This window comes from Humulus lupulus, chromosome 1 (genome assembly GCF_963169125.1).
Source record: "Humulus lupulus chromosome 1, drHumLupu1.1, whole genome shotgun sequence".
NCBI lineage: Eukaryota > Viridiplantae > Streptophyta > Magnoliopsida > Rosales > Cannabaceae > Humulus > Humulus lupulus.
Window position 1 is genome coordinate 298,935,990 of NC_084793.1, and position 25,384 is coordinate 298,961,373.

The 25,384-nt window shown below is 38.6% G+C and overlaps 1 protein-coding gene across 1 annotated transcript; it reads right to left on the reverse strand.

The window, feature by feature from the left end:
- Nucleotides 1-1,118: 1,118 nt before the first annotated feature.
- LOC133779804 (methyl jasmonate esterase 1-like) lies at nt 1,119-2,438 on the reverse strand. The gene is made up of 3 exons (XM_062219713.1): nt 2,055-2,438; nt 1,548-1,679; nt 1,119-1,415 (listed from the first exon to the last, which is right to left on the reverse strand). Exons 1-3 carry the CDS (start codon nt 2,436-2,438, stop codon nt 1,119-1,121), a joined length of 813 nt encoding a protein of 270 aa, XP_062075697.1.
- Between the last annotated feature and the right edge of the window lie 22,946 nt (nt 2,439-25,384).

Here is a 25,384-nt window from a genome sequence, read left to right on the forward strand (position 1 = left end):
ATAATAATACGAAGTTAAAGTAGCATAATTTATTAAGGAATATTTACGACAAAAATATCTAATGTTTATCGAATGTAACATTTAAAATAATCAAACTTTTCTTTACAGAAAAAATATCAAAAGTTGTTTAAATATAGCATTTAAATGCCTAAATTTTTTTGTTGGCGGCAAAACTACCCAAAGTTGCAAAAATATTATTCTTTCGCTCCCAAATAAATAAAAAAGATTAATATAAATATATTTTAAGTTATAAAATTTATTAAAATTATATAAAAATATACAACAATAACCTAAATTAATTCTAAAATTAAAAAAAAATTATTTAATAAAAAAAATATTTTTGATTGAAAATAATTTAAAAGAAAAATCAGAAGAGAAATTTTTTTATTAAAAAATGTTAATATAATAAAAAGAATATTTATTTATTTATTTATTATATTCATTAAATAAAACTATTCTTTAATTTTAGAATTAATTTAGGCTATTTTATATTATTTAATGATTTTTTATAACTTCAAATATATTTGTATTAATTTTGTTTAACTGTTGGGTAGTAAAGGTGTAACTTTTTAATAATTTTGGTTATTTTTGCCGCAATAAAAAACTAAGTATTTAAATGCTACATTTTAACAATTTTGAATGTTTTTCTCGTAAAAAAAAATTTGAACATTTAAATATTACATTCGATAAACATTAAATATTTTTGCGACAAATAAACGATATATTAAAGAGAACCCTGTTATTTCTTATAGGCCTATTATTATTAGACTTTGGTAGCTTTGCTTATTCTAGATACATATCTGGGATACTGGAGAATTATTAGCTCATCGTATTCTTATTAATTTATTTGAGAAAATGTACTTAATTAAATGTTATCTATACATATATAAAGATATGACAACACTCTTAGTTAACTTTAATTAGTCCATCCATATATTTAGACTATTAACAAGCAAAAAAGTCAAACAAAAACTAGTAGCAGTACAATACAATATTCATGAACAACAGCGAGAAATAACTCCCTAAGCTTCTCGCGTATTATTACACTACATATCATCACACACAACCAACCATAGACGAACACACCAACTCCAAAAACAGTACTTATTCTAGCTAGTTTAACTCATTGGAGAATATTTTTCTGCAATCTCCCCAAGAAGCGTAAAGAGCTTAAGCGGTTTAGTGAACATGACCATATGATCAGTCCCATTGATGACCTTTACTTCATGCGGTGGGTTCTCCTTGATCATCCACCTTTGGAAACTCTCCTCGTATGTTAAGTCTTGATCACACACTATAAATACTCTTTTCACTGATCCATATCTTTCCTTGTTAAGTTGTACCTGTTTGATCGTCAACTCTGCATTATTAAACAAAGGGAAAGCTCTCACCAATGACAGTGCCAGAACCAAATCCTGTTAATAAAGATACATATAATATAAGAAAATAAAAAGATTAATTAATTAATCACTACATGTGATATATTGGAAGATATATATATATATATAATTCACTATGGCATACTAAGTTGCATTCGTTTTTATTACCTGTGGTGGTGAAAGTTGGTACATCATTGTGCTCATAGCTTTTGGCCCTAATATTACAGCCGTTGGAAGGTTTTTAGGACCATTGTCAAATATTAATTTTGAATCCATAGAAGGACCTGATCTTCTTGTAATCTACACATATATATATATCAAAAAAAGGAAACTTACACATTTTAGAAAGAGATAAAAAAGAAGAAAAAAAAGTAGAAATTGTTGAGAATGAATTTTTTTTTAAAAATAATTTTACATTTTCACTTACTTTTGATAATTTTTTACAAAATGATCTTTGTCTAAAATTTGATGAATTATCTAAATTTTTCGACTAGTATAAAATTTTCGACTAGTTGTAAAATATCAACTCTGATTTTGCAAAGAATTATCATAATTGAACTAGAGTACAATTTTGGCAAGTCAACCAAAAAAACATATATTTGTTATATATGTTTACCTCTTTGATCATTTTTCGATAGCCAAGATTAGGACCAGGCATAAAGCAGCGACAAATACTGCAGCTGAGATCTTACGGGGATAGCTTTCCATGGCAATAGATATGCTAAGACCACCCAAACCATGACCCACTAGAATGACTTTATTAGCAGGCGTGGTCGGCAGGGACTCCATGAAATCCATCAATGGCTTTCCATAGTCAATTACTGAACGATTGACTTGGCTAATGTGGTTGGGATTGATTCCAGAAGCCATGAGGTCTATGGTTGTGACATTATGACCTGTAGATCGTAAGAGAGTGACCACCTTGTACCAGCACCAAGCTCCGTGTCCAGCTCCATGAACCAGCACCAAATGACTACGTTTGGTGGTTGCATTAACGTTTGATGACAACGTTAAAATACTTACAATAATTAAAGGAACAAGTACTAGAGCACACTTCATGATCTCTCTCTCTCTCTTTCTCTCACTGTTCTCAAATGTGCTTGAAATATTGTTTTGCACTTATTTCTATACTATTCAGAGGTATATAAAGGTGCCTTTCTAAGTTCATTTTCAACCAAGTGTGCCAACTTGGGCTTTAACTTTAAATGAGTCAAAAACCTTCTCCAATTTATATATTTTAATATATATATATATATATATATATATATAATGATGAAGACTCATTAATTTATAAGCCATCCCACAGAGTGACTCAAACTTTCCGACTCCCACAGAGTATCTCATCCAATTTACTTAGGTATAATCAAACGGCCAACAAAAAAATAAGGGTAAACAATACATACATGAATTACTAATAAAAAAAAGTACAAACGACTGATAATAACTTTATAGTATATTCTGATTAATTTAATATATATTTAATGATTTTTTGTTTGTATTATTTTATTCAATGAAGTTTTAAAAATATGGTCTTCAACGTGCATGGGTTGATGGGATCTATTAGAGAGGCTGACTGATACAGTGGTAGGAGAGACATTACAAAAAATCTTAGTCACAACAATGTTTGTGATTAAAAATAATAAAAAATGTATTATACTTTTTTGGACTTTATGTTTTGTTTCATGTTTGGACTCTGTATTTTGATAAATTATTATTTAGACATGTATTTTGTAAAATTGTTCAAATAGACTAATGAACTCGATTTTGGTCCAAATTTTTTTAACTAAAATCACAAATAATTCACAAAAGTAACACTTCGTAATAAAAACACAACATTTTTGCCGAACAACTGTGTTGATATATATTCAAGATTTTTCTATATCAAAATTGGATTTGAGGGTCTATTTGAACTATATTTTACAAAATATAGGCACTACTACAAAAAATGGATTTTAGGACTCGCAGAGCGTGAATCTTCTATTTGAGAGCTTTAAAAGCTGAGATTTGTTGCGAGTCCTAAAAGAATATTTTTAGGACTCGCAAAGAATATTTTTCGAACTCGCATTGCGAGTCTTAAAAGAATGGCCGGAGTAAGTGGCGGTGCCACCACTCCACAGTGGCCATTGGGTCTAAGTTTTTAGTAGGTTTTGAAGCCCAAGATGCAGGGAATATGGTGGTGGTGGTGGTTCATGGTGGCTCGAGGTGGCTGGAAAGTGGTCGGATTATTGGAGGAAAACCCAAAATCGCATAAACTTTGACAACCACTTTGAGAGTCTTAGGCGACGCATGAGGGGCTGAGCATCGGGGGTTAGAGGTTTCGGGGGGCGACGCGTGACAGTTGGCGGCGACGGCAAGGCGGTCGTTTGGCCACGACAAAGACGAGCTAGAGAGAGAGGGAGCTTCGGAAGAGAGAGAGAGAACCGAGGAGAGAGAGAGAGTGTTTTGAGTTATTTTTGTGTTTTATAATGTTGAGTGATTTGAGGGATTGGAGAGAATTTGTGATTTTTTAAAATTCAAATTTTTAAGGCACACATAGTTTTTAGGACTCACGCGAAAGTCCAGGAGGTGTTTGTTAAAAAAAAAATTCAAACTTTTAAGATACTCATAGTTTTTAGGACTCGTTCCACGAGCCCTAAAAAGAAATTTTGCGAGTCCTAAAAAATCTATGAGCTGTTTTTAGGACTTGCATTTAGGTGAGTGTTCTAAAAATGTATTTTTTTAGTAGTGAGGGTCTGAAAAATAATTTATCAAAATACATGATCTAAATAGATAATGTGACAAAACGCATCGTACAAAAAAATATAAACTCATAAAAACCCAAAAAGTTATAACTTGTTGCAACTAAATGTGTTTTTAGTTACAATAAATCTTATCATTATATAAGATAGGCTGTAATCAAAATTATATTATTGATAATTTGTGACTAAATATTATTTCCTAACTATGAGTAATTTTTTATTCTAAATAAAAACGCATTTAATTAAAAAAAAAAAAAAGCTATGTTGTTACTATAAATGATAAAATAGCTTCTTTTTTATTATTATTATTATTATTTTGTAGTGAGAGGGTGTTGGAGAATGAATAACCAGCTACTCAATTTTCGAAGACATTTATTTATGGGAAAATTACAAATTGTACAGTTTATGAGAAAAAAAATCTAAATTTACGGTTATATAAACTAATAACAAATTTACGGTATAACTGTTTGCTCTCCTTCATTTGCCACATAATTATGACTTCTACTTTAGTTTCCACTCACAAATTATTATTATTTTTGCTGAATCACCCACACAATGATTCCAACAATTCTATAAATATTTTTGTATATATATATAATATACTACTTTTATATATAAATATATATCAACTAAATTTATTTTTTCTTTTTGATAATATTCTCCATTTTTTTTTGTCTTTCGTGGTCTACATTTTATTTTATTTTTTTCCTCTATCTCTTTGTTTTTTTTAATATTTTACTTTTTACTTTATATTTAAATAGTTTAACAAAGCAATATATAAACAAAATAATTATGATATTGCTTCAAGAAAATATATAATGTTACTATTAAAAATAAACTTATTTTAAATAAGTCAATCAATAAATTAGTAGTATATATGTTGAGAGATGAGATAAAAATAACAAAGGATAAATAATTAAAAAAATTGATCAAACTAAATAAATTTATGTTTTATTTATTGTGTTCGAATTCAATATCCATGAGAAACATTAGTTATTGGTTTAATAATTATATGTTACAATATAGTTAATGATCGTCACAATATTATTATTTTAATATTTTTAAATTCAATTTATAAATCTTTGTTACAATTATGCTAATAAAAATTATATAATATTTTTGTAAATATTAGTTACAAAAATATATTTTCTAATTATAAAACTAGTTTTAGAAACTTTTGTTACAAAAATAAAATTTTTAGTTATAATTTAATCTATTTTTAAACTAATTTTCTAAATATTAGTTACAAAAATGTAAAAGTTGTTTACCATTTAGTAATATATGTTTACAAATTTGTAACAAATATTTACAAATTTGTAATATATTTTCATATCTTTATTATATTTTAATGTATTTTAGATTTCATTTTAATAAAGTATTTTATAAATAATGAATATCTTAAATTTATATTTTAAGTTGTTTCCTATAATTTTTTTGTACAATATGGAAAAGTATAATATTTTTATGTAAATTTTCGTTACGATTTCTTAACAATAAATTATTTTCGTAAATGTTAGTTACAAAAATATCTTTCTTAGTTATGAAACTAGATTTCTAAAATATTGTTAAAAAAAATAAAAAATTTAGTTATGAATTCGTTCGTAAGTTTTATGTGAAAAAAAATACAATTCTAAAACTGATTTTTATAAATATTATTTACAAATTTGTAAACGTTTATTACAAAAAATTACATTTACTACTTTTATTTACGATTTTGGCACTCCGTATTTACACTTTTGCCCCTCCGTGTTTTTATCCAAAAATTCCGTATTTTTGTAATGTACCATATTTTTCAAAAAAAATTTAACTTTTAGTGCATTTGTGTAGATTTCCCTTTATTTATCATATTCGGCCTCATGGTTTTAAAACTGGATTTAATAGTCATAAGGCTTAAGGATAATTTAGCCTTTTTAGGTGGATAAAATTCTTCATTCCTTAGGCTAAATTTTCAATTTTAACGTGATTCAATTATTTATTTCGGAAAAATAAAATAAACAAATGCTTGAAACATTTTTTTAATTTAATATCTATTGGTGGGACACTGGCTACCTTTCTATGTTCATCTTCAACCAAAGGGATTACTTGATAAGTACCCATTTTTAGGATTAATTAACTAAAATTAGTCATTAAATAAATTTAGTAAAATTTTATCTATTATTATAATGGTATTTCACATAGTACCCTTGTTTATATACAATAATTAACTTAGGTATGATAATTGGTAGATTCAAATAAATATTGGGTGTAAAATTAATTTTTTTAAAAAGTGGCTAAAAATTAAATGACATCTCTAAAACTGGACACTCCGTGTAATTTGTACTCAACGAAACCTAGTGCCACCATGTTGGGCTTTAACTTTAAATGAGTCACGAACCTCTTCTACAATTTATTTTTAAAAAAAGAGGAAATTACATTTTATATAAGATTTTTAATAGAGTTTGCAAAAACATGGCTTTTTTTCAAAAAAAGTTAATCTATGGCTTTTTTTAATAATTTTCACTTTTATGGGTTTATTTTCCCATATTTTTGTATAAAAGTTAGTTATGTCATAGTTTTACTCTTAATCAAATTTGGAAGGGTATGTTTGTAATTTGATTATTATTTTTTTAGGTTATTTATTTTTTTATATTACTAATTTTATATTAAATTTTTCTTTGGTTGTTTTGCAAATTTTTTTTTTTGTAATATGAATTGTTTTTAAAATTATTATTTATTTATTATAAACATGTTTTTTTAAGATTGTACGTTTTTTTTTTCAAATCCTGGGTAGGATAACCAGTTACTTGATTGATCTTAAAAAAAAATCCTAGAGCTAGGTTAAATAACATGCACCAGGAGGGGTAACCAGTTATCCTGAGATGAGTAACTTTCTGCCATAAGAGGGGTAACCAGTTACCTAAGAGGGGTGACGAGTTACTCATATTAAATATGAAAAGAAACATCAAATTTGAAGGAAAAAATGGAAGAACACTTCATTAAAAAAGGAAGAAGAAGTAACTAAGATTTTAGTAACATAAGTAACTAGTTACCTATGAAAAAGAAGAAGAATGAATGAAAAAATGGAAAGGAAAAAAGATGAAGGAAAAAATTGGTAGAAAAAAAAATAAAAAGGAAAAAATGGAAGAAAAAACAAGTAAGGAAAAAAAAAGAAAAATAATAAAAAAAATGATGGAAAAAAATAAAAATAATAAAAATAAAATTACTTCAAAATCAAAGAAAACATAACTATGATAAAAAAAATGTGACATTTCCATATTTTAGTTAGCTACTAATTGTGTTTTCCATACTTTAACTTTATATTTAATAAATTTCTCAAACAAACTAAGAAAAGTATAACTCCCATATTTTTGCACATTGATGGTATAAAAGTCATATTTTTGAAAAATTCCCTTAAAAAAATCCTATCTCGCTTATTTATCCTTTTATATGGGTAAATTACATCTTACACGGCAATTTAAAAAAAACCATTTATACGGCAATTTAAAAAAATTACTGTGCTCCTCCCAACTAATGTGTACACACATGTTTTTTTTTTCTCCCTACCGTATCTTATTGATATGTAATTTTGAACCACCATATTTTTTTTTGTCAAATTAACTTTTCTTTCAAATATTATATGTTAAATCACTTTAATATTTTTTTATCAAATCAATACAATTTTGATCTTATATTTTACTATTTTAATTATATTAATTCCTATAATACAAATATTACAATTTTCATATTATATATTTAAAAAAAAAAAGTCTCAATACTTTAATTTTTTTTGTCTTTTTGTTCATAGATACTTTTGGTATGATAATAATAATAATTACAAATAAATTTATTTTACTTATAAATATTTAAATAAATATAATTATGAATATTAAATAAATATTTTTGCATACATAAAATATTATATATTTAATCAATATAATCTATTTATTTATTAGTTGTTATAGTTTTTTTTTTTTTTTTTAATATATGTTACTTGTTTAATGCAATTTAACATTTTTGTATATACTAATTATAAAAAAAAATTAGTTACAAACTTAGTTTTAGATATTTTTGTTACAAATATGTTAACTAAATTCACAACTTACTTTTTAAAAATATTAGTCACAAATATAATATTTTTTAGTTATGTAAGTCATTGTTACAAAAATAAAAAAATTTAGCAATGAATTATTCTGTAAATATTGTCTACAAAAATGTCAAACTTGTTTACAAATATGTAAAACTTGGTTATATATTTGTAAATGTTGTTTACAAAAATATTTTTATATAACTCGTTTACGCATCTGTAACACATGTTTACGAATTTGTAATGGCTATTAACAAAAAAAGTTGTATTTCATTGCTACTCCATATTTACATTTGTCATTCTATGTTTTTCATAATAATTTCGTATTTTTGTAATCTACCGTATTTTTCATATTTTTTTTAAATGTCAGTGTAGTTTTGTGAATTTTCCTAAAATTAATCTCTTTAAATAATATAAAAAGATGAGTAATTATTGAAATAATAACAAGATGTTACAAATTAGTAATGTTGTGTTATGAATAATATTGGGAGAATAAATAACTATTAAAATTATAAAACTAGTAAATTTTTATTACAATTATGTTAAGTAAATATATAAATTATTTATGCAACTATTAGTTGAAAAATGTAATTTTATTTGTGAATTAGTTTTGTAAACTTTTGTTACAAAAATAGACTTTTTTTCTGTTATGAATTAATCTGTAATTGTTGTTTACAAATTTTTAAAAATTATTTACTTATTGTAATAGTTTTGTTACTACTTGGTACATTCTTGTAACATATTTATACTTTTTAATGAGTTTTAGTTATTGCATGTAACAATTTTATTATTAATTGTAAAAGTTTTGTTACTCCTTGTTATAATATTAATATTAGTTGTTCTAACATCTAACATTTTTATAAATTTTTTAGTTACAAAAATTGAATATTTTACTTTTAAAATTAATTTTGTAAATCATCGTTACAAACATGTTAACAAAAATAAAAGAATTTGTTACAGTGATAATGAATTTTCAAATTACTAAATAAATGATGACCAAATTTTAAGTATTAAAATCTATATTTATTTGTTTGTTAAAAAAAATTAATATTTATTTAGATTGATTTTCACGAGTAACATTTTATTTTGTAAATATTTTTTTTGTTCTAATTAATTTAGTCAAAAGAGAATACATCAAAAAAAAAAATCAAACCAACAAACTAATTTATGGTGATAGATTTGGCCATATTATAATATTATTAAATAAATAGTTTTCAAATTATTAAATTCGTCTTTATAATACTAATAATTAATAATTTATTATGAGGAAAAATTATGTATTATTGAATGGGCTTGGGTGCCATATTTACCAATAGATTATTTATTAGTTGGTATCATTTGGGTGTTGTATATTTGTAATTAATTTTAATTACCGTATATTTAGACTTTTTTTATTAACTTGCGGTATAAATACAAATTTCCCTTTTTATATAAAGTAAATTGGGGGTAAAATATATAATGTTTTCAAAATATTATATTTTTATACCTAATTTTTTTTTGTAATAAATATATTCAATGTCTTCAAACTTCTATACTCAAACTTTTTTGTTACAGTAAATATACTCAATATTTTTAAAATATTGTTATTTTATATACCTATATTTTTTTTTTATTATTTTGAGAAACAATAGAAAAGTGAAAGAAAAATATAGGGTTTTAATTATATTTTAAATTTTAAATTATTTTCACTTCCTTATTATTTCTCAAAAATAATAAAAAAATTAAGATTTTAAAATTAATCAAAATAATTAAAATTTATATTTTTCTTTCATTTTTTAAAAATTATATTTTAAATTGATGGAAAAATATTTTTTATTAATTTTAATACAATATTTATTAATTTTCAATTTAATTAGTTATTTTAAGGAATAATACGAAAGATAAAATAAATTAAAATTTTATAAATAATTAAAAACCTATATTTTTTCCTAAATTTTCTTATTATTTCTCAAAATAAAATAAAAAAAGTATAAAACTGCAACATTTTAAAAACATTGAGTATATTTACCACAAAAAATGGATATAAAAGTGTAATATTTTGAAAACATTGAGTAATTTTAACCACAACTTACTCTTTTATATATAATATAATGAAGAGCTAGGAGAGTAGTGTTGCTCATATGCCCCCTAGGTTTTTAAAAATGGAAATCTACAAAAGATATATTAAATTCTAAAAAAAGTATGAAAAATACGATATATTACAAAAATATAAATTTTTTGTAAAAATACATAGAGGGGATAAAAGTGTAAAGATGAAATGGGGAAAATTATACATACAAAATAGTAAATACAACTTTTTTTTTTTTTGTTTGTAAACAACGTTTATAAAATTGTAAACATCTGTTACAAATTTGTAAACATATATTACATTTTCGTAAATTACTTTTATATTTTTGTAAACAATATTTAGAAAAATTAATTAAAAAATTATAAATTAATTTATAACTAAAAAATTCATTTTTGCAAATAATTTTTAAAAATTAGTTTATAAATAAGAAATATATTTATATAACTAACCTTTATAGAAATATTATATTATTACAACTAAATTATTGCAACAAAGATATATAAATTTGATTTAAAAATATTGAAATATTAATAATATTATGACTATGGTTAATTATATTGTCACATATAGTTATTAAACCAATAATTTGTTATACCCAACTTTCGACATAAGTAACATTAGCTCAGAAAAGATGGATAATGAGCTCGGAAAATATATTATTATTAAACATCAATTTAATAGGGTAATGTATTAGTTTGAAGCAATAGTGAGAAATTTAATGAGCAAAATTAACAGGATCGGCTCGAAAGTCAAATGTCATGTCAGCTTGGAGAGTTAAAACAATCAAGTTGAAAGCGCGTCAAAAGGCAGAAAGGATGGAGAATCAATATTTAAATAACGGTTCCACTTTTGTAGGAAATTGTTAAGATATTTATTGACATATGCATCGTTTGTATTTTGAATTTGAGTTAGATGTTTTGTAACTTTCCCTATAACTGTGGGAAGAGAATCGAATATCAATCCTATAAATAAATTGGTTGTATCCATTTATTTTCACGAACAAAATCTTGGTAGTGAGAAAACTCTGTAAAATTTCTTTTTTTGCTTTAACATAGAATGACACATGACGTAGGTAGATTTTAACTACTGAATCACGTAAAAAATTTATTGTCTTTCTTTTATAATCATTTAATTCTCTTCATTTTGGGTTGAATTAGATGAATAACTCCCATTAACCTTCATTCGTTGCTGCAATGACTGCCTCAACTGGAATCATTCCTATCCCTGAAAATGGAAACCTCTCTTGGGAATACCAAAAGGACTCGAAACGACACCTCAAACAGATCTAGGAGTACGCTAGGCAGGTCGACAAACGTCTAATAAATGAATGACAAGAAAATGACGAGGGAAATGCCTCAACAACCCCTCGAGATACATTACAAACCTCTCGACAGTCCCATCAAGGTTATTATGACCCAACGAGGTATGTCCCAATGGTGTCGCTCGAAAACTATCGTCTTAGGGAACAATTTGTTGAGGCAAATCAGAGGAGTGAAGATATGGATAGATGGGTTGCTGCGGTCGAAACACCCCCAAGAAGAACTAGGGGATGGTCGCGGGGATGTATTGCAGCTAGAATGGCGTAGCAGAGGGCTTGCCAACCCCAAATGGGAGGAGTTGCCACAAATAATGCAAGAACAAATCAACAAAGGAATCCATCTCGGAATCCCACAAGGGCCGCTAACAAAACTAGAGAGGTGTCGATGGATACTAGGAATATTCGAGCTATGCAGGAAGTGTTATATTATTTTATAATATAATGTAAAATTATATTATATTATAATATAATGTTTTAGATTAAATAAATGTGACAAAGTGTGTCACATATTGTTGACGCGGTTCTTCGGCAACAGATAATTAAGAGAAGAAGAGAAAGAGATTAGTACTTAAAAGTAGAACCGTCGCAGATATGAAATCTTTGTGAGAAGAACTAGGTGACCCTAAACACGTTTTTTAAGTGGTTCGAAGGTTAAAATCCTTCTACTCCACTAGTCAATATTATTGATCTTTTCTGGGTAATTGGTTTACAAAATATATAGTTCTTACAAGACTATTTTTTCCAACCCCTATCAATTCCCAGGGTCTCCATATTTATAGGAGAAGGCACCTGGAAATTGGTAGGGAGGTCATCCCGTGACCTTACCATTTGTCATATCAAGTCTGTGATATTCATGATTACTTCCTAAACCTGACACACAAGTGTGGTCTAATCAGTATGGAAGGAGATAATGGGCCGCACGGCCCAACCCATCCGTGGGTGTCTGAATACGCACGTTCCTGCGGCGTGTCCGAGAAGTCAGGGGGATATCGGACACGTGATGGCAGGATTATGCACGTTTATCTTGCGTGTTGACCTCCCATAGGGTCAGAGCTTCCTGAGAAGCTCGCTACCGGAGCAATCCATAACCCGAGCTGATCCTTCAGTGGTCGCCGGATGTTGTTCCCAGCTCCTGGAACAACAAGAAGGAGCAGGAAACTCCATCCCCTCGAGCTAGAAAGGGCCCGTCCTGAAGATAAAGCCTCTGGCCTGTGGGAGCCTCGGGCTAAATCATGTTTAGTCCGAGGATCGTCCTGCTAAACAGCCCGTGGGAAATCCAGGGCGTACATCTGCCCCCCAAGCTCCTGCTCGTGGTCCATGACGTCAGACATGGGAGACCACAGTTGGAGCTTTTAGACTTCTCCCACAACCCTTCGCATTCCATGCTTTTCGCATGCGTCTGATACGTGGAACGCCGCGGGTGGCGACGGTACATTCTACGAGAACCGCATTAAATGGCCTAGCCTACTGTCCAGCCGTCGTTTCACATTTCGAGTGGAGGGTCTCCCAGGAGCCTTTTACACGTGATCCCCCCTTGTATAAAAAGGGGGTGGTCATCCCACGCACGGACCACCTTACCATTCAGAACCTCTCAAATTTCCTTCTTTTCTCTCTGACCTTCCGAAGAGCAAAACCCTCATTTCCATTGCTCTCATCTTCTCCGTTCACGAAGCTTAAGCGTGCGAGTTCCTTCAAGGCCTTGGAGACTACTGTGCCAACGAAGCCCCTACCCGCGCAGCAACCTCGCTCACCATCCAACCCTATACTGTAAGTCTTCTGTCCCCATTTATTTTTGAAAGCATGCCACTGTAGCCTAGGTAAAAAATTTTACTGTAGCCACATGCAGAGGTTTTCTGGGTCGCGCGGATATGGAGGGTGATGGCCCTTCTTTGATTAGGGCACATTTGCCATGGGACATCGCCTTAGAACATGGGTTCCATGATTCTTTCTTAGGAACAATTTCTGGTAGGATCCGTAGGAACTTTGGGTGCAAAAACCGGGTAGCTTAGGGAATACGCCTTAAAAGCGGTTTTGCCACGCCTTGCCTGCTGAAACTTTCCCCCCAAGGCAAAAATTTATTTTTTTTTTTTTTTTTTTTTCTTACTCTGAGCCATCTGACACACGAATTCCGAGTAATCTGGGATCTGTTGAGGGCATAGGCGCGTGTTCCTTGGAACGCGTGGCACCACTCTCCACGGGCTGGGCTTACCCCAGCTCGTGTACTTAATGCTTGCCTCACTCTCCTGCTTGGGTCGCCTTTTCTAAAGTGTTTTCTTTTGCTCGATAGGCGACCAGATGGCTCCAAAGAGAAATCTGCCACAGAAGAATGTGGGAAGTTTGGCCTCCCAGAAGGATAAAGGAAAGGCGGTGGTGACCAGCTCGCCAATTCCTCACTTTGGACCGGCGGTGGAGAAGCAGGCCGAGGTGGCTCCTGACGCGTTTTTCGAGGCGGAGAGAATCGTCTCGAAGATAACCAGCCAGGCAAAGATCACCAAAATCTTCCTTAACCACAACATTCCTCTGGGGAAGACCTCCGTGATCGCCCGACCTGCTGCGGATGGGGAGAGGAGCTGCACGCCGCTCGACGAGTCGTTCGCGGCCTGGAGCGGGGAACACTTCAAGGCAGGGGCCTTCCTCCCCCTGGATCAGTATTTTGCTGATTTTCTGAACTACGTGGGGTTGGCCCCATTTCAGCTCCCCCCCAATTCCTACCGTCTGCTGGCGGGACTGAGGTATTTGTTCCAAAAGCATGAGTGGGAGGTCCCCACTCCTGCTGATATCTTGTATTTCTTCTGCCTCAAAGCCAGCCCGGACCAGCGGGGGCGAGGCGACGGGTTCTATTACTTAACCCGCTTCCCTAACACAGCAGCAGTGATCGAGCTGCCGAGCCATCCAAACGACTTCAAAGACCAGTTTTTTATGTCTACTGGGTTCCGAAACTGCGATCATCATTATTTCAACCGCCCTCGTAAGTAATCCTCCATTTAGCTCGCCTTTTAACGGTTATCTTATTTTAGCCCGTCCCTTATTCCAATTCTGATTTCGACCAACCTTGCAGCCATCTACTCGAGGACCGAAAAGTCCGTGACCCTCGGGGGTCAATACGACACACTGGCGAACTTGCCTCCCAGTGAGAAAGACTACCGCATGCTCGTGACGGACGAGACGATGGTATTCTGCAAGCTGATTTTCCCAAATCAGACTTTGAATTTGAAAAGGCCCCGGGGGCCTCCCCCAGCCCGCGACAACAGGCCGATCGTCGCGGAGGAGGTCGCAGATGACGAAGGCGAGGAAGAAGGTGAGGAAGTTCCTCTGGTGAGGAACAGGAAGCGGAGCTTGGAGGTCGCCCAGGGGATGATCGAGGAGAGGGCCCAATCCGGAGCAGCCGCGGGTCCTTCCGGTCAAGGTAACTTTTACTTATTTAAGAACGTAGATAGGGCCACTGCAGACCCCCGGCTGGTTAGGTTCAACCCTAGGCAGCTCGTCCATCGTCACCCAAGGAATCCGGACCTGGACACGCTTCTGCTCCACTGCGTTGACCAGCTCGTGCTGGACAACCAAGAGAGTCGGCCCAAGGGTACCGTAGTAGTAGATAATACCCTAGCCTTTAGGTCAGCCATTTTTGAGGAGTACGGGACCAATTTACGCACGTGGCCTGCGCTCCAGAGGGGCGTCTACGCTCCGGGGATTAGGCAGTACGTAGAAGAGTCCAGCCCCGATTCAGAACCGGACCTAGAACCTTCGCCAGTTCGTGAGATAATCGTCCTAGGCTCTTCCAGCTCGGGGGGTAGGGCTCCCTTAGTATTTGCTTTCTTATTGCCTTTATTTCTGTATGATTGCTGATAACCGTGTTTTTTGCTCTTTGGCAGAAGAGATGTCTCAGCCCGGGAATAGTCTGCGGGGCGTTGTGTTTGGTGGGAATCCCCCAGCGGGGCCGAGGTTAAAGAGGCTTCGCGAGTCCAAGAGCTCGACCGGGGTCTCCACCAAATCCCCAGCTACGGAGAAGGGGAGAGACCCGTCATCCCAGGTCGCGGGGGCGAACCTCCCTGTCGCCAGGACAGGACTCATGCATCCGCCACCCCAACGATCTCCACTGGCCGCCCAGGACGGGGTAATAGAGGTCGGGAATCAGGCCGCGGTAGCCCCGGACGTGCGTATCCCGGTCGACCCCCGGGCTCTGGAGAAGATGCCCGAAGCATTCCGGGGTACGGTGTACGAGTCGGCCAGCTACGCCGTCAGCCACTATTACAATATCAGGGAGAAGGAGCTCCGGGCCATCGAAACAACGAGCCCCGTCCGAGTTATAGAGTCCGCTATGGACATGACTTTAACGGTAAAGTGCCCCCTTCTTTTAAGGCTTTGACACTCACACGCCGCCTTTCTCCTTCCAGTTTGCTAATTTATCACTCTTTTCTTGCAGGGCATGGCTACCGCCTATAGAGGCATCGTTAGGACCAAGGCCCAGCTCGAGGGTTTGGAAGCAGATCGCCAGACTGCCCTCCAGGAGTCTCAGGAGGCGAGAGACGCCTTGGCGGCCTCAAAAGCCGAGCTAGAGAAGGTCCGCTCGGAGAACCAAGAGCTTAAACGCTCCCTGGCCGCATCCGAGCTAGAGAAGCTTCGCTCCGAGAACCTAGAGCTTAAAAACTCCCTGGCCGCATCGCGGGCAGACCTTGAGGTGGCGAAGGCCGAAGTCCAGACCTCCCAGACCGCCCTGAAAGACGAGCGGGTCGTGTCGGAGCAGTCCTTACAGGACCTATTCTATCATTGCTGGTCCCACAATCCGGACGCGGACTTCTCCTTCATGCCGCCGGACCTCTGGGCATTCCTGCTGCCGCGGCTTCAAGCCCGCCTGAATAAGGAGGCTCCTCCATCGGAGACTGGAGAGGCCTCTGCCGCGGCGGAGCAGGGTGAGACCGCGACCTCCAAAGGGCCAGCTGATGGGGCTTAGGATGCTTCTTGTTTTCGTATTTTGAACTCCTTTTTTTTTTATTGTAATTCTCTTTTTTATGTGAGGCGTTTCCGCCTCGAGACAATTTGCTCAACCAGTTTTACATATATATTTTCATGTATTTGGTCATAATTTATCTCTTTATTTTTATGAACGTAGTTCGAGTTAACTTTATCCGTCTCCCGGGCTCTTTAAATAAGATCCGCGTTCAACAATTTTCTAGTTCACTCCTAAGCTTTCTGACCTGGTTAAGACCAGGAGCTTATTTTGAAAAAACTCAGATCGCGTCAACTTTTATCCGTATCCCGGGATCTTTAAAGAAGAACCTCGGTCAACAAATTTTAGCTAACTTCTAAGTTTTATGACCTGGTTAAGACCAGGAACTTATTTTGAAAAAACTTAGTTCGGGTCAACTTTTATCCGTATCCCGGGCTCTTTAAAGAAGAACCTCGGTCAACAAATTTTAGCTAACTTCTAAGTTTTATGACTTGGTTAAGACCAGGAACTTATTTTGAAAAAACTTAGTTCGTGTCAACTTTTATCCGTATCCCGGGCTCTTTAAAGAAGAACCTCGGTCAACAAATTTTAGCTAACTTCTAAGTTTTATGACCTGGTTAAGACCAGGAACTTATTTTGAAAAAACTTAGTTCGTGTCAACTTTTATCCGTATCCCGGGCTCTTTAAAGAAGAACCTCGGTCAACAAATTTTAGCTAACTTCTAAGTTTTATGACCTGGTTAAGACCAGGAACTTATTTTGAAAAAACTTAGTTCGGGTCAACTTTTATCCGTATCCCGGGCTCTTTAAAGAAGAACCTCGGTCAACAAATTTTAGCTAACTTCTAAGTTTTATGACCTGGTTAAGACCAGGAACTTATTTTGAAAAAACTTAGTTCGTGTCAACTTTTATCCGTATCCCGGGCTCTTTAAAGAAGAACCTCGGTCAACAAATTTTAGCTAACTTCTAAGTTTTATGACCTGGTTAAGACCAGGATAGGACTTAGTTTGTGATAACTCTTATCCATAGATAAAAATTAACACCTAAGTCGTTAAGGAGACCTGGATATATCCGGGTACCATATGCCCCCCAAGTAACTGGGAAAGGGTCTTTCGTTGTTACTTTAAAATTACCCTTGCAAATAACGAGAAACATTTGATTTTTATTTATACATGGGAGGTGACCTTCTAGGTCTTACACATGTTTATTGATAATATTTCTTTAGGTGGATTGCATTCCAAGTCCACCAAGTCGAGCTAATTTATACGTCCCTTCTTTGATGACTTCGATGACCTGGTATGGTCCTTCCCAGCTTGGTCCCAGAACCCCATCTTTGGGATCTTTCCCGGCCAGGAAAACTCTCCTCAAGACCAAATCGCCGACGCTAAAGGCACGTCTTTTGACCTTAGCGTTAAAGTAGCGAGTGATTTTCTGTTGATAATGTGCGAGCTGGAGTTGTGAATCCTCTTGCCTCTCATCCATCAAGTCTAAGGAGTAGCATAGGAGCTCGTGGTTCTTGTTCTGTTCGTAGGACCGGACCCTGTGCGATAGGACCTTTACCTCCACGGGGAGGACCGCTTCACTTCCAAAGGTTAGGGAGAAAGGAGTGTGACCCGTGGGAGTCCGATGTGAGGTCCTATAGGCCCACAGAACTTGGGGGAGCTGTTCTGGCCAGATCCCCTTTGCCTCATCTAGCCTCTTCTTGAGGCTTGCCTTCAGAGTTTTATTGACAGCTTCGACCTGGCCGTTCGCCTGGGGATAGGCCACGGATGAGAAACTTTTCACAATTCCGTTCTTTTCGCAAAATTCGGTGAACAGGTCGCTGTCAAATTGAGTGCCATTGTCGGAAACGATCTTTTTGGGTAGGCCGAAGCGACAAACGATGCTTTTAACCACGAAGTCTAGCACCTTTTTCGATGTTATTGTCGCCAACGGCTCTGCTTCGGCCCACTTTGTGATGTAGTCAATGGCTACCACGGCGTAACGGACCCCTCCCTTTCCGGTGGGCAGGGCGCCTATTAGATCTATGCCCCAAATGGCGAAGGGCCAGGGAGACGATATCATTTTTAGCTCGGTCGGGGGTGCTCGTGCAACCGCGGCGAACCGCTGACATTTGTCGCACTTTTTTACGTATGAGATCGAGTCTTTGGACAGAGTCGGCCAGTAAAAACCCTGCCGAAGGATCTTCAAGGCCAGGCTTTGCCCCCCAGTGTGATCTCCGCAGAATCCGTCATGAACTTCCTGCAGGATGGCCTTCGCCTCACTTGGAAGAACACACCGGAGGAGAGGTAATGAATGCCCACGTCGGTACAACACCCCCTCGACTAGCGTATATCTCGGAGCTTGATAAAGGACTCGCCGTACGTCGTTGCGCCCTTCGGGTAACTTGCCCTCGACGAGGTACTCAACAATGGGAGTCATCCAGGTCGGCCTGATGTCAATCATCTCAATATCCGCTCGATCTCCGTCTATGCTTGGTTTGTCCAAGAACTCAATTGGCACCAACCCCAGGGTTTCTGCCTCCCCCGAGGTGGCGAGCTTGGCGAGAGCATCTGCATTGGCGTTCTGCTCTCGAGGTATCTGCTCGATCGACCCTTGCCCAAACGTAGATAATTCGGATTTTACCTTAGCCAAATAAGAGGCCATCTTGGGACCCCGCGCCTGATACTCGCCTAAGACCTGATTCACCACGAGCTGGGAGTCGCTGAAGCACTGGACAGAGCTTGCCTTTAGCTCGCTAGCTATCCTAAGTCCGGCTAACAAGGCCTCGTACTCTGCCTCGTTGTTGGACGCCTTGAACCCGAATCTCAGCGCCGAATGGAATCTATGTCCTTCTGGGGATATCAGAATAATTCCGGCCCCGGAGCCGTTCTCGTTAGATGAGCCATCAACGAAGATCCTCCACGATGAGCCTGAGGATGTGAGCTGCTGTGAATCTTCTGATGGGATCTCACGGAATCCCGCGCATTCTGCCACGAAGTCGGCCAAGGCTTGACTTTTTATGGTAGTTCGGGGAGTATAGAAAATCTCGAACTGACTGAGTTCGACCGCCCACTTTAGCAAGCGTCCCGAGGCTTCAGGCTTTTGCAAAACCTGCCTTAGAGGCTGATCGGTCATGACGTGTACAGAGTGGGACTGGAAGTATGGCCTGAGTTTTCGCGAGGCCGTGATTAGGCAGAACGCCAGCTTTTCCATCAACGGGTACCTTGACTCAGCTCCGAGGAGTCTCTTGCTGATGTAATAAACCGGTTTCTGAGCCCGGTCCTCTTCTCGCACCAGAACGGCACTAGCTGCGTCCTCAGTCACGGCCATGTAGAGGAAAAGAGGTTCTCCTACCCTGGGCTTTGATAGCACAGGTGGCTCAGCCAGGTGCATTTTTAGGTTGAGGAATGCGCCCTCGCACTCTACTGTCCATTCGAACTTCTTGTTTCCGCGGAGCAGGTTGTAGAAAGGCAGGCACTTGTCGGTCGATTTGGAAATGAACCGGTTCAGTGCCGCCACCCTTCCTGTGAGTCCTTGGACATCTTTCCGCGACCTGGGGGATGGAAGCTCGAGCAGTGACCTGATCTTGTCGGGATTTGCCTCGATTCCTCGGGTATTGACTATGAAACCCAAGAACTTTCCCGATGCGACACCGAAAGTGCATTTATGAGGATTGAGCCTCATGCCATATTCTTGCAGTATGTTAAAACATTCTTCCAGGTCGGCAACGTGGTTGGTGGCAGTCTTTGACTTGACAAGCATATCATCGACGTACACTTCCATGTTCTTCCCGATCTGATCCGCGAACATTCTATTTACCAGCCTTTGGTAGGTAGCTCCGGCGTTCTTTAGACCGAACGGCATGACCTTATAGCAATAGACATTAGTCGGGGTCATGAAGCTGGTATGATCCTGGTCTGCTGGATTCATCGCGATCTGATTGTAGCCCGAGTACGCGTCCATGAAGGACATGAGCTCGTGCCCCGCCGTGGCATCCACCAGTTGATCGATCCTCGGCAACGGAAAGCAATCCTTGGGGCAGGCTTTATTCAGGTCGGAAAAATCAATACAGGTCCGCCACTTGCCATTGGGCTTTGGAACTAACACGGGATTGGCAACCCAAATGGGAAATCTGGCTTCGCGGATAAAGCCACATTTCTTGAGCCGGGCCACTTCTTCTTCAAGGGCCTCGGCTCGGGTTGTCCCTAAACGCCTCTGCTTTTGAGACTTTGCAGGGACGCTTTTGTCTAGGTGGAGCGTGTGCATGATTACGCTCGGACTGATCCCTATCATGTCCTCGTGCGACCATGCGAATACGTCTAGGTTCTTTTTCAGAAACGCGGTCAGATCCGCCTTTCTTCTATCGCAGAGGTTCTTTCCGAGCTTCACCGTCCGTGAAGGGTTTTGTTCATCGATGCCTACCTCCTCGAGATCTTCAATAGCTTGGAGCTCGGACCTGTCCTCGCCTACTCGGGGGTCAATGTCCTCGCTTAAGGCGAGCTTTTCGTCTTCGGAAACCCGAGGTTTTTCAATCTCAGGGGCCGCCTTGGGTCCCTGCGATTCCTCTTCATCCTGAATGGCCATCGCCACCTGCCCGGGTTTAGATTTTCCCTTCATGGAAATGCTGTAGCATTCCCTGGCAGCGAGCTGATCGCCCTTGATAGTGCAGACCCCTGTCGAAGTAGGGAACTTCATGGCGAGGTGCCGGACGGATGTGATGGCTTCGAAAGCAACGAGCGTTGGTCAGCCCAAAATTGCATTGTAGGCAGCGGAGCAGTCAATGACTACGAATTCGAGCAGTTTGGACACTGCTCGGGACTCGTCGCCTAGGGTGATCACCAGCTCGATCGTTCCTATCGCTGCTGACCCTTCGCCTGAAAAACCATATAGCATCATCGAGGTTGCCTTTAGCTCGGAGACGGTCAGACCCATTTTTTCTAAGGTTGAACGGAATAGGAGATTCACCGAGCTCCCATTATCCACTAACACCCTCCTTACTCTCCGGTTGGCGAGCTGGACTGCTACGACCAAGGGATCGTTATGAGGGAATTGGACATGGCCCGCGTCCTCCTCCGTGAAAGTGACTGGTTGTTTCTCTAACCTTTGTTGTTTTGATTGACGCTGTTCCGGGACGAACTCCCCTCCATTGTGGGCCTTCAACTCATTTATGTACCTCTTCTGGGCGCCTCTGCTCGTGCCAGCCATGTGTGGCCCTCCAGAGATGGTGGAAATCTCTCCCTCGACCACGGGGGGAGGGACGTCCTGATCTACTCGAGGTCCAGGTTGACTGGCTGGGATCTCCGGAGCGGGTCGACCTGTGGGGACCCTGTTCCGCGAGTATTGCGCCAACGGACCTGCTCGGATGAGAGTCTCGATTTCATCTTTGAGGTGCCTGCAGTCGTCGGTATTGTGCCCGACGTCGTTATGAAAACGGCAGAATTTGGAAGCGTCTCTCTTTCCCTTAGGGTGCTTTATTGGCTCCGGTCTTTTCCAGGGGACTCGCGTAGCGTTGGCCAGGAAAATATTCTCTCTGGTTTGGGTGAGCTCGGTATACGCTGTGAACACGGGCTTGAATTTATCCACGGACTTATTCTTCTTTTGACCGTGCTGGACGTTTTCACCATTTCCTTTTCTTTTGCCGCCGCCGGGCTGGTTGCTCTGCGTGACGTCGGGAGTCGCTACTACGATCTCTGTTCCCGCCCCAGCGGGCTTCTCGAGGACCTGGCTGGTCCCCGCGGCTGAAGCTTCAGCTTCCTCCAAGTTTATCCATTCTTGGGCTCTGTTGAGGAATTCACTAACTGAGCTGACCCCCCTCCTTTGAATATCCTTCCACAGATCTCCGCCTACTAGGATCCCGGTCCTCATAGCCATGAGTTTGGAGCTGTCGTCGGCATCTCTGGCTCGAGCAGCGACATTTGCAAATCTGCTCAAGTAGGCTTTTAGCGTTTCTCCAGGTTGCTGTCTCACGTTAGCTAGGGAGTCGGCCTGGACCCTGGCGACCTGAGAGGCGCGGAATGCCCTCTTGAAGTCAGCCGAAAAGGTCTTCCAGGAGCTGATTGACTGCCTTTTACTTTGTTTGAACCACTGCCTGGCAGGTCCAGTTAGGGTGGAAGGAAAGATCAAGCAACGAAGCTCTGGCCCGATGTTATGAGCCATCATTAGGGTGTTGAACATCCCTAAGTGGTCAGATGGGTCTCCATCCCCGTTGAACTTTGACAAGTGAGGCATACGAAAGCCAGAAGGGTATGCCGTTGCTGCTATGTTGGGGGCGAAGAGCTCCATCTCATCCCCTGAATCATATTCGTCTTTTTCTTTCTCTGACAGGAGCTTCTTCATCAGCTCCTCCATTTGAGTTAAGCACTCTAAGGTTTTGTCCTGAGATCCTGGGTTATTCCGGGGCTGTTCAACAGCTCCGGACCTGTTGTACATATTAGGCGGGTTATTGCCCCTCCTATCTGGAGATAGGTCATTTGGGGCATTCCCGCCATTACGTACTTCGGATCGGACCCCAACTGAGCGGGCCTGGCTACCATCCCTAACTCGATCCTCTCTGTGAGAGTTGAGGCGATCTCGAAGGTCGCCTCCCTGGGTATTATGGTGACTTTGTGCTGAACTTAGTCGCTGTCGCAGGTCTCCTCCCGAAAGATCACTCCGTGCACTACCGGTCCTGTGACTCCTGCTGGACAGGCTCGATGTGCGTCTTTGGCGGCTCCGACCTGACCCTTCCCCCGGCACCCTGCTGCGCCGGGAAGGCCCAGCCGATGGCGGGTCTCTCCTACTATTTCCGTAGGTCGGGATGTCTCGGACGGTCTGAGGAGACGGATATCTGATGGGAGAAGGAGGATGCCTGACCGGAGAGGCGATCCTAGTGCCGTCCGGACGGACTAAATTTGGTGGGGGCCTCTCGGCTCTGCCAGCTTGATGGTTTCGTGCTGGGCGATCTGGACGAGGAACTGGACGTTCTTCGGGGACGGGCTGACGTCTCCGGATCCCCTCGGCCCTCCTTTGGGAATTTCCCCGATCTCTTCTGGGCGTCCTCGAGGAAGGCTGAGAGCTAGGGGTTGATGTCCTAACCGAACGACTGTACTGCTGCTGTTCGGTCTGAGGCATTTCCCTGAAGTTCGCCTCTTGATGGCGTGATGAAGGGGTGGAGTTGGCTGCAGGGAGTCTACCCGAACGGCTATGCCTGGATCGATTACTCCGGCGAGACTTAGGAGCCTCGCCTTGCCTCTCTCCAACGTTACCGTTGGTTGTGAGAGGGGGTAGTCGACTCAGAATATCCTGGATTTGCTGACCAGCCGCTGCTAGCTGGCTCCTCAGCTGAGCATTCTCCATCTCCACCGCAGTATAATAACATGGATTCGGATTAGGCGGCCGGGGCGCCGAACTACCAGTGTCGTCTTGGCCGGCCGGCTGCTTTCCTGGCCTTTGCTGGACTTCAGGAACTTGCTCCTCGGGGAGGGCAACATGGCGGGCCTCCTGCCCATCATGCTGTTCTGTCTCGTTGCCATGTTTGGATCGAGTGGTCACCATAGTTGTATGTTTGTGGTAGTACTAATTGGACTAGCTCTCAATGAAAGCACCAAACTGTTGACGCGGTTCTTCGGCAACAGATAATTAAGAGAAGAAGAGAAAGAGATTAGTACTTAAAAGTAGAACCGTCGCAGATATGAAATCTTTGTGAGAAGAACTAGGTGACCCTAAACACGTTTTTTAAGTGGTTCGAAGGTTAAAATCCTTCTACTCCACTAGTCAATATTATTGATCTTTTCTGGGTAATTGGTTTACAAAATATATAGTTCTTACAAGACTATTTTTTCCAACCCCTATCAATTCCCAGGGTCTCCATATTTATAGGAGAAGGCACCTGGAAATTGGTAGGGAGGTCATCCCGTGACCTTACCATTTGTCATATCAAGTCTGTGATATTCATGATTACTTCCTAAACCTGACACACAAGTGTGGTCTAATCAGTATGGAAGGAGATAATGGGCCGCACGGCCCAACCCATCCGTGGGTGTCTGAATACGCACGTTCCTGCGGCGTGTCCGAGAAGTCAGGGGGATATCGGACACGTGATGGCAAGATTATGCACGTTTATCTTGCGTGTTGACCTCCCATAGGGTCAGAGCTTCCTGAGAAGCTCGCTACCGGAGCAATCCATAACCCGAGCTGATCCTTCAGTGGTCGCCGGATGTTGTTCCCAGCTCCTGGAACAACAAGAAGGAGCAGGAAACTCCATCCCCTCGAGCTAGAAAGGGCCCGTCCTGAAGATAAAGCCTCTGGCCTGTGGGAGCCTCGGGCTAAATCATGTTTAGTCCGAGGATCGTCCTGCTAAACAGCCCGTGGGAAATCCAGGGCGTACACATATTGTAACATATAATAGAGAGTTACAATATTTAGATATATGATATATATCCAAATAATGTAACATATTTGGTGTTACAAATTTGTAACTTCCAAATATTACCCTTTATTGTGTAAATTGTTGTTACACAATATTGAGATGAATTTCATAAAACCATATGTGATATGGCTGTTAGAGATATGATTTTAACCCCAATAATGTGTTTTGGGGGTTACAAAATCATTTGGGAGGGTTTGGAACCGTTTGGAAAAACAGCACAATTTTTGGGCTAAATTTGGTTAGTGGCCGCGGCTTGTGGGTCAGAGACCAGTGGCCGCGGCCACAGGCCAAAACTGACCAAATTTTCAGTTTTTTCAATCTTTGTTGAACAGCTCAAAAAACTCAAATAACTCCCCAATCTCCTTTTTAATTCCATATTAATCCAATTAAACATTGGTAACAGCCATGGGGGTTGGTGGAATTTGAAATTCAAAGTGTGTCTCTAAACTCTATAAATAGGAGCCTATAGCTCACTTGTAAGACAC

Bases quoted from the DNA above. Each gene is read 5' to 3' on its own strand.
- LOC133779804 (XM_062219713.1), bottom strand. From the start codon at position 2,438: ATGAAGTGTGCTCTAGTACTTGTTCCTTTAATTATTGTAAGTATTTTA. The intron at 1,680-2,054 runs GTATTTGTCGCT...ATATATGTGTAG, and splicing joins CCCGTAAGATCTCAGCTGCA to ATTACAAGAAGATCAGGTCC. The intron at 1,416-1,547 runs GTAATAAAAACG...CTTTATTAACAG, and splicing joins ACCAACTTTCACCACCACAG to GATTTGGTTCTGGCACTGTC.